The 17,334-nt window shown below is 34.2% G+C and overlaps 1 protein-coding gene across 2 annotated transcripts; it reads left to right on the top strand.

The window, feature by feature from the left end:
- Window positions 1-369: 369 nt before the first annotated feature.
- Window positions 370-13,291, top strand: LOC107770723 (putative E3 ubiquitin-protein ligase ZFP1). Of its 2 annotated transcripts, none has more exons than XM_016590053.2 (7): window positions 370-522; window positions 775-868; window positions 6,362-7,227; window positions 7,657-8,024; window positions 8,151-8,252; window positions 8,435-8,602; window positions 12,781-13,291. In XM_016590053.2, exons 3-7 carry the CDS (start codon window positions 6,408-6,410, stop codon window positions 12,925-12,927), a joined length of 1,605 nt encoding a protein of 534 aa, XP_016445539.1. In that variant the 5' UTR covers window positions 370-522; window positions 775-868; window positions 6,362-6,407; the 3' UTR covers window positions 12,928-13,291. The 2 variants fall into 2 exon arrangements, with proteins under 2 accessions (XP_016445539.1, XP_016445540.1); XM_016590054.2 differs by having other exon boundaries at window positions 6,362-7,170; window positions 12,781-13,165.
- Window positions 13,292-17,334: the final 4,043 nt, after the last annotated feature.

Raw genomic sequence — 17,334 nt, 5'->3', positions numbered from 1 at the left:
GTATTTTAATTCATATCTTGAGTAATTGTGAAGAGTGAATTTTAGCTTTTGAACTTCAAGTAAACATTACTCATAGTTTGATTTCTTGGTATATATTATGTGAAAAATTAGTTTCTCGTCACGACTCTTCATGTTTTATATTCTTCTTCTAAGTAAATAAAAGTTTATGTCTAAATGCACTTCTAAATACACTTTATCAATTTTAATTTCTAAGGGATCGTGTGATTACTGGGATTCAAATAATAATTTTAGCATAGAATTTGAGATTGTAATAGCGATATAAACATTATAATAGTATTGAATTTTACATGAGCGCAATTACTCAAATACCCTCGAATGTCTTATCTTGTTAAGGATGACAACATAAATTACTAAAAGAAATAACGTGGCCAATTAATATTAATATGAGAATCAAACAGCCAATTAGCAGTTAACCGTAAATAATTTTACTTTCTCTATTGAAACCTCTCTTCTCCATTCTCCCTCTGGGATCTATCGATCGCCTTGATCAACCTCAATTTGGTTAGTTTTCGTAACCCATTTGATTAAAAGTTTTAGTTATTATCTTTAATTACATGAAATTTTCAAATTGGTAGTGTATAGTTATTTCTTTGTTTTCTTCTTTTTAACATGCAAAGGGTCCAATAGGAAGCAAATATTTTGTGGGGTTTTGTTAAAATTTCAATTTGCTGATTGTTGATCACCATTTTGATATCTAATCCAAATTTTGGGGTTTTATTGTTTTTAATTTTTAATTTTTATTTATTTATGTAGGGGTCTCCCACTGCAGTTAATTTATCTGAAATTTCTGTTAGTTATAATTAAAGGCCACAACTGGGAAAGAAGTCGATATTTGGATGACAAAAAGGTCAGGCTTCGATTTGCCATATTTTTTCTTTTTTCATCCATGAATTGCATGTGATTGTGTATAAGTTGTATGTTACATTGACCTTAACAATGCTAAAAGATTATGTTTTCTATGTTTCTATTTGGATGTATGCCCGCATTACTTGGTTTTTCTGTGATGGGGTTTGGCAATAATCAAGGTCTTGTGATTTATTATTTGTTTATATACATTCCTTAACTAAGTTGGTTTGGAGACTTTTGAATAATTCATGTAGTTTCTGGGTAGTGTTTTTTGACTAGCAATTGAAGCAGTTGATTAAAATCTGTGTAATTTGTCTTTCCCACTCCTCTAGTAGCTAAACATAAGAAGGGAAGCCTAGTGTACTAAGCTTCCACCATTTGTGGGATCTGAGGAAGGGTTGGACCACATTTGGTCTTATGCATGCAGCCTTAGTTGCATGCTTGAACTTGTGCCCTCGTGGTCACACGACAACTTTTACTGTTGCGCCAAGGCTTCCCTTCCTCTAGTAGCCACACATGAGATGATTTAATCCTGAAGTCCTAATGTAGGGTTTGGCTGTTTTTCTAAACTAAATTCAAGATTTTATCCAGGTGTGTTCCTTATATAAAAAAAGTATCCGGGGTTATTTGGGTGTACGTTGATGTATTAGGTTTTAAGAAATTGGGTTTCTTTTGATTTGGTTAGATCTCTGCCTTGGCTACTCCTTGTCCTAAAGGTTCTTTAAGTTACTTAAAGTAGGTTCAGAAGCGAGAGTATGTTTGACTGCGTGTTCTAGCTCTATGACGGTTGATAGGTGTTTCCTAAAGAAATGTACCATGTATAGGTGACAAACAACTCCTCCTATCTTGTCTAAGAGAAATATTCATTCTAATCTTGTGAAGATTATGTCCTAGATTGCCTGCTGCTTTGCATCAGATAGGAGAGCAATTAATTATTTTGTGCTCTCTATTCTTTCTCTTTATATCTCCATTATTTTTTCTGTCCATGACTTTCTCTAAACATTGTTATTTTGTTACTCCACAAGAAATGCAAAGCCAAACTCGCAAAGTTAGCTAGCTGGACTTTTGGACTGGTGATCATAACTGAAAACCAGCCTGTGCATAGTGGTTGCAATTCAAGAGTGCTGATATGGCATCTCTCTTAGACCAGAATGGCTATTATCTTTTTTGTCATTTTTCTCTCATTTTACCTAAACAACCTCTTTCTTTTGTTTCATGATTAATGCTAGAATGGGAAACACTAGGATGTTTAGAATGTGAAAGGTTGGGGCATTTACCATAACTGACCATTATGTATAACAGTTATATGGGAAAATAAGTAGAATACAACAACTTTTAATCGTGCCAATGGTTTATGAAGGACAACCCCTTGAAAGATATATATAAACCGGGTAATAACTGGCAAGAAGACAAGATGTAGGTCAGGCTGGATTGGAAGGTATTATAAAGCCAACTGCAAAGATGGCTGATGCTGGCGTCCGAGTGAGGCTGCCGGGAAACCTGAAAGATCTGTGGTGGGAGGATTCATGAGTTTCAGACGAAGAAATAAAAAGGCTAATTCAAGGAAAGAACGGAAGCAAGAGAATAGATAACAGTTCGGGCTTTGGTGCAGGAAGCATAGTATCATACCGTGACAGATGTTTGCTAGGGATGGTGGAGTAGTGGATAGCTCTTCTTGGTTGGCATCAGTGGTTTCGACATTGGGATTTGAGAGGGAGGAAAGTAGGGTTGGTTGGGGTGGAGGTGGGTAAGTTCTATCGTTCAAAGTATTTTCTTAAAGCTGGTAAGTGTATATGCGTAGAGAAATGAAAGATCTTGATATTTTTGGACTAATCTGTGGTAGATTTCATCAGGTACTTTCTCATTTGCTCCAACATATTGATAGTTGATACCAAATCCCAGTCTACATCAATGTATCTACTACATTGCAAATAAGAAAGATTTTAGTCGATAGTTTTCAGTGGTTGATATCACTGTAATGAACGAATGTGTTTTTATTCAATGGTAAAAAGTACTTTGGAGTTAAAACAGAAAATGAAAAATATCGCTAACAAATAAAGTCGATTACGTTAGATGTTTATTAATATATCAAAATTCATGTTAAAGGAGAAAATATTTATTTATAACAACAAATTGTATTTTCACTATTTGGGGTTTAGTGCAAAGATTAATATTGTGATGTCTGGTTCTTGATTTGCTCCATCTATGGATAACTAGAAATGAATTTTCTGGGTTTGGTGTTTAGCGCGGAGATAGAGATTAGTACCGTGATTTACCCATTTTATATTGTTTTCATTTGGATGGTAAAAAGAACAAAACATAAAAAGGTTACTAATAATTTATGCACGGGTATTCACATGATTGACTGTGTTTTTATATCCTTATACATTTGATTTTCAGTTTTTTCATGTGTATGTATTAAGAGTATAGCATTCATTGATTTTGGTATTATAAATTTTTTATTCCCTTCTATAGCACAAAATTTACAAAAAGATATATATCTAATCGCACGAAGCGCGAGCAAATTAACTAGTAAGATATATTTGAGTTTTACACAAGTGGCATCAGTTGGATGCTACTCATCTTTAACCATGAGTCTTCTGTCAATCATCACATATTAAATTGTATTTTTTGGGTTTTTAAAACTGGAATAAGTATCTCTGCAAGATGGGTCTTCTCTTTTTTGGTTTCTAATTGGACCTGTTATCTACTATTTGGAATTGATTCTTATTGTTAGTTAAACGGTTGTGATTATATACCAAGTTCTCATCTTCATCTCTATGATTCTCGCTTTTTTCTCTTTGTGTGAATTTTTTCTGTTCATGTGAAAAGGAATTTCTATTTGGCAATATGTGAGGATAGAAGTTTCTTTTGCATTCTATGATAGCTTTCATTAAGGACACATGGCCTATGTAGGTACTCATTTTACTTACCAAAAATAAAAATAAAAATGAAAATAAGGACACATGGACTGTTGTAGATAACGAGACTTTTATATGCTTTTTTAAATGGCTATAGGAAAATTACTGGGAAGGAATGTTAATTCAGAACAGAGTTGGCTTTTCGACAACTGTGAGAGTGTGAAGCTTTATTTGGTTTGTCAAATTGGTCAGAAGTTTCAAATCTGAAAGATATATCCAAAAAAGAAAAATTGGTGTTCTTTCTGTGTGCCTTTATTTAATATATCAGGAAGCTACAAGGAAGGAGACCTCAGCATTTTAACGCATATTTGGATACATAAATGTGGAAATGGTTACAAGGGAAAGAGGTTTGGTTATTACTTGCTAAAAGTAGGAGTTTGCATCTATGTTGTATGATCAGGCAGAAGACACCGATGTAATTTTACATTACTTTTCTTCATCTTCCGTTTGGTTGAAACAGACGGAAACGTGGTTTGAGCAAAGAATGCGTCTTAAAAAATTAGCTAATTCCTTTTTATTAAGGTTATACAGATGATATATCTTTACTAGTTCTAGTAAATTGAAGTTGTCTGTGAGTCACTGTTTGATGTTATTACTCTTTGGCCATGGATGCATGGGTTGCTGATAAGTCCTCATCTCTGTTTAAGGATGACAATAATTACTATTACCTAGGAGTTGGTTGAGTAGTTATTGCTGATTTCTAAAATCACTTTGTTGTTTGGAGGTAAAGCTATGACATGTAATTGGCAACTCGTTTTGATTTCATGAATGTGGGCAATTATGTGTATCACTTAAGTAGAGTGTAACAATATCAATTATTTTAATCCAGTTCACAGTTATGAATATTTAGGAGATCTGAGTGGTTCAGAACTGTTGGTTATGAGTTCTTTTCGTTTTTGTTAAAAGGTTATGTGTTCTATTATTTCGATTATGTAAGAGTTTATGAATACATATAAGATCCGTACTCTAATTTTGGTAGAACAGTGACTAGTGGAATCTTTGGTATGCTAGCTGCAAATGGGTTCTAGTTGGTTTGATTTCACAAGGGTGCTTTTGGTTGAAAACTGCAGAAGACTCCGTTCTGCTAAAGCCATGTTGTGACTCAATAAAATCGAAAATATTTGGCCCTCTAATGCTTTTCTATTGCAACAGAAAAGACTCCATTGTGCTAAACTGCTAATGAATTAAAACCCTACTGCCAAGTGCTACCAAACATCAACGGCTTCTCCTTTCCAATCTGTTTTATTTGTTTAGTCGTACTTTACTTATGGCGACTTTAAGACATCATCATATTTATGGTGTATATCGGTTTCCTCCATCAGTGAAACCCACGCCCTCCACCTTAACCCCTTAATGTAACTTCTACATTAGCATCCTTCTGAGTTCATTGTTTTCTGGGGCATTGGGCATTGTGTAACAGCCCTGCCTGAATATCTACCACCAGAATGGAGATCTCTATATCTTCGGTGAAATGGCTGCTCTCTGCTAGAACTGATGTTCTTCTTGATTTTTGGGACGGGTGAAGTTAGGAAGATTGTTTATCTTCATCTTTGTGCTTCTGCTACATAAAGTGATCTCTCTATCGCAGCCTGTTTGCTCAATCTGAAGATGAATGATGGGTCCAATAGTTTTCTATGCAATTTGGTTTGCCATCTTGAAGATATACCCTTCATGAGTAGTGTATTTGGCAATAATAGGTTGAGGTATTACTGATAAAAATATGAAAATTTATTGGTTGACGTGTTTGTTTTCTGAATCAGGAAGAAGAGCTTGCTAAGTCTCCGCATGCCATATTTATTCGGTTCATTGTATTGTTTCTATTTCTATACGGTTTGGTTGCTTTTATTGCATAAAACTACTATAGAAAAAACACAATCAGCTATGTGGCTACCCAGTGTGATCCCATGATTGGGGTCTGGGGAGCATGTAGAAAGGCTTTTTCCGATAGACCCTCGGCTCAAGAAAAGCGTTTTCAAAACAGGTTTAAAAAATACAAGAGTGAAAAGCTATGATAAAAATACCGAAGAAACGAAAAGTATTGACAACAAAAATAGTAAAGATAACCAGAGAAAAAAAACAATACTAGTAATAAAATTTAAGAATAAGATAATAATAGAATAATAATACTAAAATTGATAAGGAGAAGAGGGAACAAACTAGAATCATATTCTCTCACAAAATAACAGAGAAATCGCTCGATTACCTACTAATCTTCTACCCTAATCCTCGACCTCCATGCTCTCCTATCTAGGGTCATTAGTGTTATATTGAGCTGATGATGTGTTAGCCGAGCTCAATTTTCTGAATCGAAGATGTGGATCCTAAATATCTTGAATAAGAACGGCTAAGTTTTAGAGTCAATATTGAACTTCACTTACTGAGATGAACTTAGAGAAAGATATTGAAATAATAAGCATCCACGGATCTAAATGTCAGTGTTCTAAAGAAATGGTTATCACACAACTTTCTAAATAAATGATTTTCAGTTGGCCATCTATGAAGTTTACGCAGTGCTTTAGTCAATGATATTACTACAATGCAGTACGTCTGATAGCTTGTTCTCCTCCAAGCAGGCATCACCCAAAAAAATTGTAAACCACCAAGATAGGCCAAAGGAGTATGTCACACGGTAATCATATATTTAATTTGGAAGCAGATCAGCAGGGTCAAGAGTTCTTTCATTCTGAGCCTTGCATATTTTATGGGAGCTTAGCGGCTTTACCACAGCCTAATGTTCACACAGTAATACCAGCTCCTGGAAATGCTGGTAATATCTATTTGCACCATGTATCAGACCATCAGCATGGGGTGACACAGTACAATGCGGTTCAACATCAGCATCCAGCCACCAATCTTGACCTTGCCATTTCTGCTTCATCAAATCACTACAATCCCTACATGGCTGTTCCATCCGCTTCTAGAGATTTCCCCATTCCAATAAATCATGGGCCACATGATCAGCGTCAATCAAGCTCTCACAACATCCTTGGAATGAATTCAGACAGCTATGGAAGGAACAATCATTACATGGATGATATCAGAGGCTCATTTAAGAGAAAGAATGCTGAAGGAATCCCTGCGAATCTTCAATATCATCATGCTTTGGCGGGCTCCAGTTCTTCTGTTGGTCCAGTGATTACAAGGGCACACGAATCTGATGTTTTAATGGATGCTGCATCATTTACACCCCCAGATTATGGAGGCAATTCATCATCATTCATTGAAGATGGAGCACCGAGAAGTATGAGTAACAGATCTGGTGCTAGTGGTCCAGATAACGTCGCAGCACATAACAATAATCATCTATTTCAAGGAAACTATGTAGGTCAAGCCCATCAGTTGCTTGGCAATCCTTGGTTGGACGTGCAGTTTAACAGCAATGGTAGTGAGACTCAAACTTGGGCCTGGAATCATGCTGCTCCTTTGCCCTATGTACCTGGTAGTTTATGGTCATTTTTTAGTTGAGATTTAGGGATCTATTTTCCCTAGGTTTACTGTTGCTAATCTTCTCCTTGTTTAAAGTTTTGTTTTCTTATGTGCTACTGGCATACCATCCAGCTGAACAATGAATCTATTAGATTCCTTCCTTATAAAAAAAAAAAAAATTCTTTTAGCTTCTTTTGGCCTGGAAAAATCCATAGGAAAACACGTCTTATTTTCTTTTTGCCTTTGCTGATTCTAATTGCTAAAAGTTGACTCTGATAAATGATTGCATGTGTCCCACCTTTTTCTATATCTCCTCCAGTAACGTCCTCTCTCCCCCCCCCCCCCCCACACACAAAAAAAAAGAAAAAAAAAAGAGAAATTGATGTCACTTGGAACCTCAGGAACTGATTACATCTGTTTTGCTTTTCTCTATTACTCGTAGATGCTGGAAACATGGGTGTGCAAGGTTATCAAATAACATCCAGCAATGGAGGTTTAAATTGTTTTCAACATCCACCCATTCCTCAAGGGCACCCAAGCCTTCATCATCTGCCACCTAATTTTCAAGGAATGAGAGGACAGACTATTACCTTCCCTCCGCAAATGACAGCATCCTCACGCAGACACCTACCAAATAATTCGTCCAACATCACCACTAACTTACTGCAAGGCGCTGTAGAGGCAGGGCCAAGATATATGCCCTCACTACCAACTGGCATTGGGTTGTACAGACCTCATCGAAGGGCTATCATGCTTGAACGGAATACTAGACATCGGAACCTTCCTAACATGAGAGTTCTGCCAGAAGATGTAAACCTTTTATCTGTTTGACCATGTCCCATCACTTCCTTTGTCATATTATTGCCTATTTTGATGCATCTGAAATTATGGGATTGAATGCTAGTGGGATTATCTTTTCTTGGTTGTTATATGTAGGGAGTGGCAATGCTGGATATTCCAGTCTACCGTGAAGTTAATAACCTCCCCATTGATCAGCACAGAGATATGCGCTTGGACATAGATCACATGTCCTATGAGGTGAGGAATAGGTTTGTCGATTAGATGTACTGTCTAACATTTGTTGTGATGGTTGATGAGTATATGCTAATTCTCTACTTTATTTTTATGTTAGTTACTAGTTCGGTATTATTCTCTGCTCCGCAATTAGTTTGCATAACATCTAATAATTAAATTTCTGCAACTTTAAAATTCTTTACCAGGAGCTTCTTGCACTGGGGGAGCAGATTGGCAATGTAACAACTGGATTGTCAGATGAAATAATCATTAGCCATTTGAAAATAAGAACATTTTCGTCCCCTGCGATTCCCTGCCTTCTGGAAACTGCTGCATGTGTGGATCACGAAACTGATTTCTGTGTCATATGCCAGGTATTAGTGCTTATTTATACTTTGAGTAGAGTAGGTTTGCCTATGACATTTGCAGGGATTACCGTTGGGATGGCTCTGCTGCCTCATTTGTTTTTTTTAAGATTAAGACGTCTGAATCTGAATGCTCATCTGGATATCAAGATGTGTATTAAGATTGAGATGTCTGAATTTGAAGTCTGAATACACATCTGAATACACATCTGAATGTTAAGATGTGTATTAAGATTTGAATACTAAATGATTAAGACTGTTTGTTTTTTCAATATTTGAATGAATAAAATTTATCTTTATTTAAAAATTAATAAATATAAAATTTAAATAAAATACTAATTTACTTAATATTTTATCAACAAATTATTTTTTAAAATAAATATATGGTAGTTGATAGTAGTGATGACTAACGGTGATGTTTGTTGATGCCGACTAGAGGCGGTGGTTGATAGTGGTGGCTCGAGGTAGTAGCTAGTATTGATTGGTGGAGACTGGTTGAGAATGGTGGGCAGTGGTAGTTGATAATGGTGGTGGTGGTGGTTGAGGAAAGTGGTGGTAGTTCATAATGGTGGTACTGGCTGTTATGGTTAATAATGGTGGTGGTAGTTGAGGTGGGTGGGTGGATGGTTATGGTTGAGGATGATGATGGTGATGGCGGTGGTAGTTGATAATTGTGGGAGTGGTGAGTGGTGGTAGTCAATAATGGTGAGGTGGTGATCGGTGGTAGTCAATAATGATGATGGTGAGTATTATACTTGATGATAGTGGTAGTCGGTGGTGGTGGTTGAGTATGGAGGTGGTGGGTGGTACACGGTGGTAGTTGATAGGGAAAATGGCCAAATATACCTCTCTACTTTCGGATATTGTCTACATTTAACTTTCGTTATACTATACGGACAAATTTACCCCTACCGTTATACTATTCGGTCATATTTCCCCTATTATTAACAAACTTTTAAAAATTACTCCTCAATCCTTCAGGTGACCTAGAATCAGTGTTTTAAAAGGCGTGGGCGTTTTACATATGCCTCAGCGGGGCGTAAGCCCCATAGGTATTTAATTTTTAATATTTTATAAAATAATATAATGACAATTAATATTTATAAACAGGTAAAATTGCATAAAAATTGAAGAAAACTATATATATGTGTGCTCCATCCCCACAAAAAAACTAATCAAAACAATCTATTATACGTTACTTACAAGCACAAGTAATTTGAGTCTAAAAGAATAAAGTTTTCTATATAGAGGAACAAAAAGGATGATTAACCTGCAATTTGAACTTTGAATTTGCTGCTATGAAGAAAAATGTAGTTCTCTTTGTATTTGTAAAAAAAATTAAATATTCATTGCTTTTGGAAGATATTAGCAGACTAGCGGACAAGATAAAAATTTGAGAAAATCATGAATTAGGGCTTAAATCAATAAAAAAGGTCTTTACTTTTAAATTTAATACTTTTGAGCTCCTTTTTAAACCTTTTGAGTAATTACCAAACTCACTTGTGAGAATTTGGGTATTTTATGAAGGAATAATTCAACAAATTTTGTTTTAATTTGAAAAAGTCTCTGGGGCTTACTCCTTACTAAAAAAACGCGCCCCGAACGCCCGGGTGTACGCCCCGAACGCCCGGGCGTACGCCCCGAACGCCCGGGAGTACGCCCCAAATTGCGGGGAGTACGCCTCTTGAGACTTTCGCCCCACACCATCGCCCCGGGGCGTTTTTGGTACGCCTCACCCCGGGGCTCGCCTCAGAAACGTCTTTTAAAACAGAGCCCAGAATCTCCCAAATCATTTTAATTAAGTCTTTTATTCTTCTTCTTGATCCACTATTTTTGAAATAATTGGCAATTTACCTGCTTTCTTAATTGGAAAAAAAATAAGAGATAGAAATATTAAAATAATACAACAGTTCGTAAAGAAAGTATAGTAAATTGAAGAATCTAAATTACGTAGCTTGTCAAATTTCAAAAGTATTTACAACACCTCAACTTTAATGAATTCGGTGCACCAAAGGTATGGAGACTTTGCAAGTATTAGTGATAGAAGTTGAAGTTCCTTGAAGACTTTACATTGTTGAATTCAACTTTGCTTTAATAAAATGCCTATGTATTGTGCACTCTTAAGTTAGTCGATCGAACTCTACACTAACCAGACAATAACAAAATATATTTGAATATACATGTACATACATGATGAGTAGCTACATATAATACACAATAAATAGACCCACTAAATTCTACGTTGTGTATATGGTTGAAAAATAATAAATTTTTTAAACCAATTCCAAACCCGTTATCACAAGAGAAGTTGGTGCATTGGTAATTAAAAATATCCATGAATAATTTGTATAGTCTAGTACCTTTAGCATTCACATTAATAGTAATTTCTGAAAATAGTGGAGCAAGAAGAACAACAAGTGACTTAAATAAAAGGAAATTGGGAGATTTTTGATTACCTAATAGATCAAGGGGTGATTTTTAAAAGTTTGCTGATGGTAAAGATAAATTCGGCCGGATAGTATAACGGTAGGGGTAAATTTGGCCGGATAGTATAACTGAGGTTAAATATGGATAATATCTGAAAGTAGAGGGGTATATTTGGCCCTTTTCCCTAGTTGATAATGGTGAGCAGTGGCGATAATTAATTGTGAATGTGGATAGTAACATCTTAATGAAATTAAGTCTCTGTTATGGATCTTAAAAATTCAGACCTATTCAGACCCATTAAGTGAAGTAAAAAAAACAAACACACTTAATGTGTGAGATCTGAATAATTAAGATTCAGACTTTAAAAAGTGCAAACAAATGAGGCCCTCCTTTTCTCCGATCATTTTATTTTAGGTCCTGTTTAAGCACACTAACCAAGACAAAGCGTTAATCTCTTGCACAGACAACCAGATTAGTAGGTTCTAATTTGTTGTGAACTTCAACTCCATTGTAGACAAAGTGTTAATCTCTTGCACATACAACCAGATTAGTAGGTTCTAATTTGTTATGTTCAACTCCATTCTAAATCAACTTCCTAGGAAATGTTCTTATATCTCTTAGTTTATGTTCTTATAGTTATTCTTGTTTTCACTCTCATAATCATTAATCTTCTATTCACCATTTTTTGTAATGTAAGTAGTCGCTTCTAAATCCTATTTTAAAAGCATTACCCCTCCAATTCCCCCCAAAAAAATTTACCTATCTCTTATTTTCTCTCTCATTCCGACCTTGGTTTATTATTTTTTAAAGTTAATTTATAAAGCTAGAATCTGAAGGGGAGCCTTGGCGTAACTGGTAAAATTGTTGCCATGTGACCCGGAGGTCACGGGTTCAAGCCGTGAAAACAACCTCTTGCAGAAATGCAGGGTAAGGCTGCGTACAATAGACCCTTGTGGTCCGGTTCGGCCCTTTCCGGACCCCGCGCATAGCGGGAGTTTAGTGCACCGAGCTGCCCTTTTTTATAAAGTTGGAAACTAATGGCAAGATTACTAGTTACTAATTTAGGATTAGAAAAATATTGAACACATCTAATTAGAAAAACCACGGTTAAAGAAATTTCGCTTGATGCTTCATTTGGTAACTAAGTCGAGTGGGTGAGAAATTTTATTAATTAGAAATATGAAGTTAGCACCACTGTCTCCTTATAATGCTTTATCTTCCTCCTAGTAAAGAAAATAATGATTTTGCAAATCCATCCACATGGAAAACTTTTTTGCGCTTGGAATTGATTTTGTCTTCTTTTCCTATATTTTCTTGTAACTCTAGAAGTGACAGTATAGAATATTTTGAAGAAAGAATAGGTTGATATCCAATTATAAGAACCAAGTGTAGTTGCAAGATTATGCTTAGAAAACTTATACTAGGATCTTAGGTCGTATCTATGTAAGAAAGAGCTTACACTGTCAGCTGAATTGTTGACAACAGTTTACTAGAGGATGCTTTGGATTCCTTCCTAAGTCTTTATAAGCTTGCTTACCATCTCAGTTGGATGACATCATTAATTTTTGGATTTCCACCAGCCAAATTGTTGCTATGTTTCTTTTCCATAGAATGCTGTGTATCGTATTATGTTGTCTTGGATTTGTAATGCATGATTATTATCCAATTATGTGCTATTAATTCTTTGCTGTGCTTCCCTGTGGAGCTACATTTCTTTGCTTTTCCTTTCTTTTTGAGTATCTTTATATCTCTGCTTTCAGGCTGATTACGATGACCAAGAAAAGATAGGAACTCTTGATTGTGGGCATGAATATCATGCAGAATGTGTAAAGAAGTGGTTGGTCGTGAAGAACACTTGTCCCATCTGTAAATCCACAGGATTGTCAATAGCAGGAAAGAAATTGTGAATACAGGGAGTTGGTTGGTGGATGAATAATTTGGAAGAGTGGGACATTTTGCTTCTCTTGCTAAATATTTATTCTCTAACAAGAGGAAACGTTCGTGAACCTGTATTATATATATATATGTTGTATATACTTGGCTAGATTTGAGTAGATGTCTGTATATACTTGAGTAGATGTCCAAAGAATGTACATGGTGACCTTAATTTTGTCACCTGAATTTGTACAGACCCCTTAATTTTGCTGAACCGTGCATAATTGTGAATTTGTACAGACATGTAACATTTTTTTGGTTCGACCGCGCATGATTATTGTATCCTTTATGGATTAATGTGATGCGTTGTGTATGATGGAGATATCCAGATTTAAATGGTGGATTCAAGTTAGCAGATTTGTACATGTTTGCCTATGATTTTTGTTAGCAATGGGTTCTCTGGAAGCAGTTTCGTGCATAGCCTAGCATAGTTCTGATATGGTGCAATTGTTTATACATAGCTAATAATTTCTGAAAATTTGTGAATATCCGCACGGAAAGGGATCAAAAGTGCACATTTTAAGTAATGGAACGTTTCATGTGTTTAATCAAATATTACAAGGATTACAATCAGACTTTTACAATACCTGAGAGACCAAAAATTCGTTGAGTTTGTTTAGTCGGTTAAAAACTAATTAAATACTACCCTGTTTCAAAAATATTTGACACTATTTTCTTATTAGTGTGTTTCAAAAAGATTGATTTCAATATTTTCTTAATATGGAGTATTTATAGCTATACAAATGCTTAATAGGAAGTATTTTAAAATTTAAACCACAAGTTTCAAAAGTTTTACACTCATACAAATGATATGACTAATGAAAGATTTAAAACCATGTATCTCAAAAAGTTTTCCCTTATTTATTAAAGTTTGTGCCAAGTCAAACTATGCCAATTTTTTTGTATAGTTCATAGTTAGAAGTTTTACCTCATATAGCAAAGGTATACACTCTATTTATCATAAACCAAAATTATTTTAAAATATTATTTTCTATAGCTACCTTTTATATTTTATAGCAAAATAGGTATTTATGGTATATACTAACATTGAGATATGAAATACGCTATTTATATTTTTCCTCTCTTTCTTTCAATTAACACAAGATTCTCTCCGAGATTTTTTCTTCTTTCTCTCTTCCTTTTCTCTTTCTTTCAATTAACACACGATTCTCTCTCAAAATCCCAATAAAATTTTTCTTCTTTCTCTGTCTCTTTCTCCTCTCCCTTCGAGCAAAATACCTGCTTAGTTTTATATGCCGAATATTGTAATGGATTTGTACTGCTTAGTTTTTACGCTGGATATTTGCAATGGATTTGTACTACAATATTAGAAAGAAAGAGACTGCGGCTTTCTTCTACGCCGGATATTACAATGGATTCCTCTACACGGACACTGCAATATTTTTTACGCCGGAGAAGATTTGAGGGCTGGGGTTTTTGTTCGTCTCCATTTTTAGTTTTAATACAATGTATACAATATTTTGCTTGGCCAAAAAATGCCATCTCCGGTGAACTTTCTTTCCTTCTTTGCTATTTAATCACATACAATGATACAAACACATTGTATTATGTACAAATTCACTCAAATACATTATATTTTCATATAAATACACTATTTTTTTACATATATATATGTATTTCGAAGGTTTATATTTTTTTAATACAGCTGAATACACTTGTATTCATACATGAATACAAGATATAAATATTGAAATACACTGAATACAAACATTAAAATAGAACAGAAAATAACAGTGAATACATTTAATTTTAAAATACAGTAAAATACACTGAATACAAATAGAAATACAGTGAATACAACCAATAAAATATATTGAATACAACAGTAATAACATATATTAGGACTGACTAAAATACTGTTAATACAAATTCATTTGAATATACTGAATATAAAATATCGAATACAGTAAATACAAACATTAAATCTAATGAATGCAACAGTAAAAAAATATTGAAACACACTAAATACAACAGTTATATACAACTAAAAAATTATTCTAATTAATTGGATTGATAATGAGGCATGCTAGAATTGATTTTGTTGAGTTATATTAGGAATGTATCACGCTAATTGATATTATTTCCGTTATTAGATAACTGGACATACCTATTTTTAAGGTGATTGTCATTACTGTATTCATGAATACATGACGCTAATACATGTGAATACATGCGCGTACAGCTGGACTGCTATGATTTTAGGCATTTTTTGTTAGCGCGAATACATGTGAATACATGCGCGTACAACTGGACTGTTCTGATTTTAGTCGTTTTTTGTTGTTGTATTCATGAATACAGCAGCGCGAATACATGTGAATACATGCGCGTACAGCTGGACTGCCATGATTTTAGGCATTTTTTGCTGCTGTATTCATGAATACATCACCGCGAATACAACGAATACACTACCATAACAACTGAATAGTAGCTATAGGAAGTAATTATGTATATGATAGCTATAGGAAGTTAATAGCCATTAAACATTAGTGGTTTCTGAAAACTCCTCTTCATAGTTTAGCAATTTGTTAAGAGATCATTTCAGATACCTCTCCCGGGGTTTATAATATTATTTTTACCTTCCTGTTTTTATTCCTTTATTTTTAATGAAAATTCTTTTAATTGTTATAAATAGAATTGTATTTAAGGTGAATGCCTATCTTTTAGAGAGCTTTTAAAGTTTGTTACTTTGTGGCTAATTCACTTTTCTCCTATAAATAGAGGGGTTTTATCCATTATAATTCATCCCAAATCAATAAGAACTCTCTCTCTACATTTCTCTGCAATACCTTTCTTCTTCTTTTATTGTTTTATAACATGTTATCAACACGAGACTCTTTGCATGAGCCTCTTGTGTGAATGCATTGATATTCCTATACTAGGCATCTGTTGTGGTCACCAGACTTTTGGATAAGTGCAGGTACTTAACTTGTACATAATATTAAGCATAATGATTGTCAATTATTACATGAACTTACTTCAGGAATAAATTCTGGATTTAAGGTAAGTATTTTACTTTATTTTTCTCTTTAAAATTCTAATTTGATTTTAAATACTAGCATGGACAATAAGTTTTAATTATAACTCTAATAGAGTTTGTGAGAAATTATAACCACACGAAGTGATAAAATTTTTATATCTTGCTATGATCAAATTCATGTATGATTATGAGCACAAGAAGTGGAAACCCGTCCCATTGAATTTATTTCATTCTCGTTCCCTTAAGAGAATGTGGTAGCAATATGTAATAAGTCTGAAAGAAGATAAAATTATTACCGTGAAGTATCAATGGATGTGCACGTGACAATAGATAAAATTATAATCATCATCATTGTGGTAATGAGAACAATAAGTATTTTCAAAATAATCCTTCACTATGTGAAAGTAATATTTATCATTGATTTGACATGAGATTTTGTAAAGCACATATAGATGATTATGGTTCATTCATGATGTGAATATGACAACATGTGATTTATGAATACATATTTATTTTTGGAAGAATATGAACGTGCTAGTGGTAGTGAATATGTCATTCACCTCTAGAAAGAGGTTTGAGATGAAATAAGAAAATAATTTTATTATTATGGCATGAATGGTCATTGATCACATACCTATGGTGATTATGCCAAAATACTATGGCAATGTGATTATTACAGGGTAAAAGTAATGGAATCAACATATCTTGCCTATAATGATTTTGACCATAACCATAATGGTGGAACTCTCTTTGAAAGATATATTTACCATATGGATATTGATGAATATGTGGTAGTACAAAATTAATTGAGAGCTCTGGAAGAGCCAGTTATTACTATTTTGGGGAAATAAAATTGATTATCAATAATGTGTTGTGTCGTAGTAAGTCTCAAAGAAACTTGTTTAGTTTCTAAAGTATTCACGAAAGTGGTTAGTTATATTGAGATTATAAATAAAGAAAAAATTTAATATCTTCTATTACTACAACTTGTAGCGGGGTAATATGTATGTGAAAAGTTACCCGCCTTATTCTCCAGTTTGTACTACACAAATAAAAGAATGTCACAATAAAGTAGAAATTTATTGATATAAAAATCCATATCATAATAAACTTGAAGTTTATTGATAATTGTACATGTCATGGTGTAAACCTGAAGTTTATCAATATTGATAATTTATTCAGTTGGCATAATTAATTTTGCAATGTTAATTTAAGTATGATGTGCAAGAATAAAAGAGAAATTCACATGGGTAAATATTAAAGAACTAGAAAGTTCTTTACGAATTCTCTTATGTTGCTTGTTCTTATTAATTAATAGACCAACTAAAATTGGGATTGAATCCCATGAATGCCGGAAATATCAAAGGTGAATATGGGCTCA

Source organism: Nicotiana tabacum, chromosome 21 (genome assembly GCF_000715075.1).
Source record: "Nicotiana tabacum cultivar K326 chromosome 21, ASM71507v2, whole genome shotgun sequence".
Lineage (NCBI taxonomy): Eukaryota > Viridiplantae > Streptophyta > Magnoliopsida > Solanales > Solanaceae > Nicotiana > Nicotiana tabacum.
The sequence above is the reverse complement of the archived record's forward strand: the minus strand, read 5'-3'. Positions and strand labels throughout refer to the sequence as shown.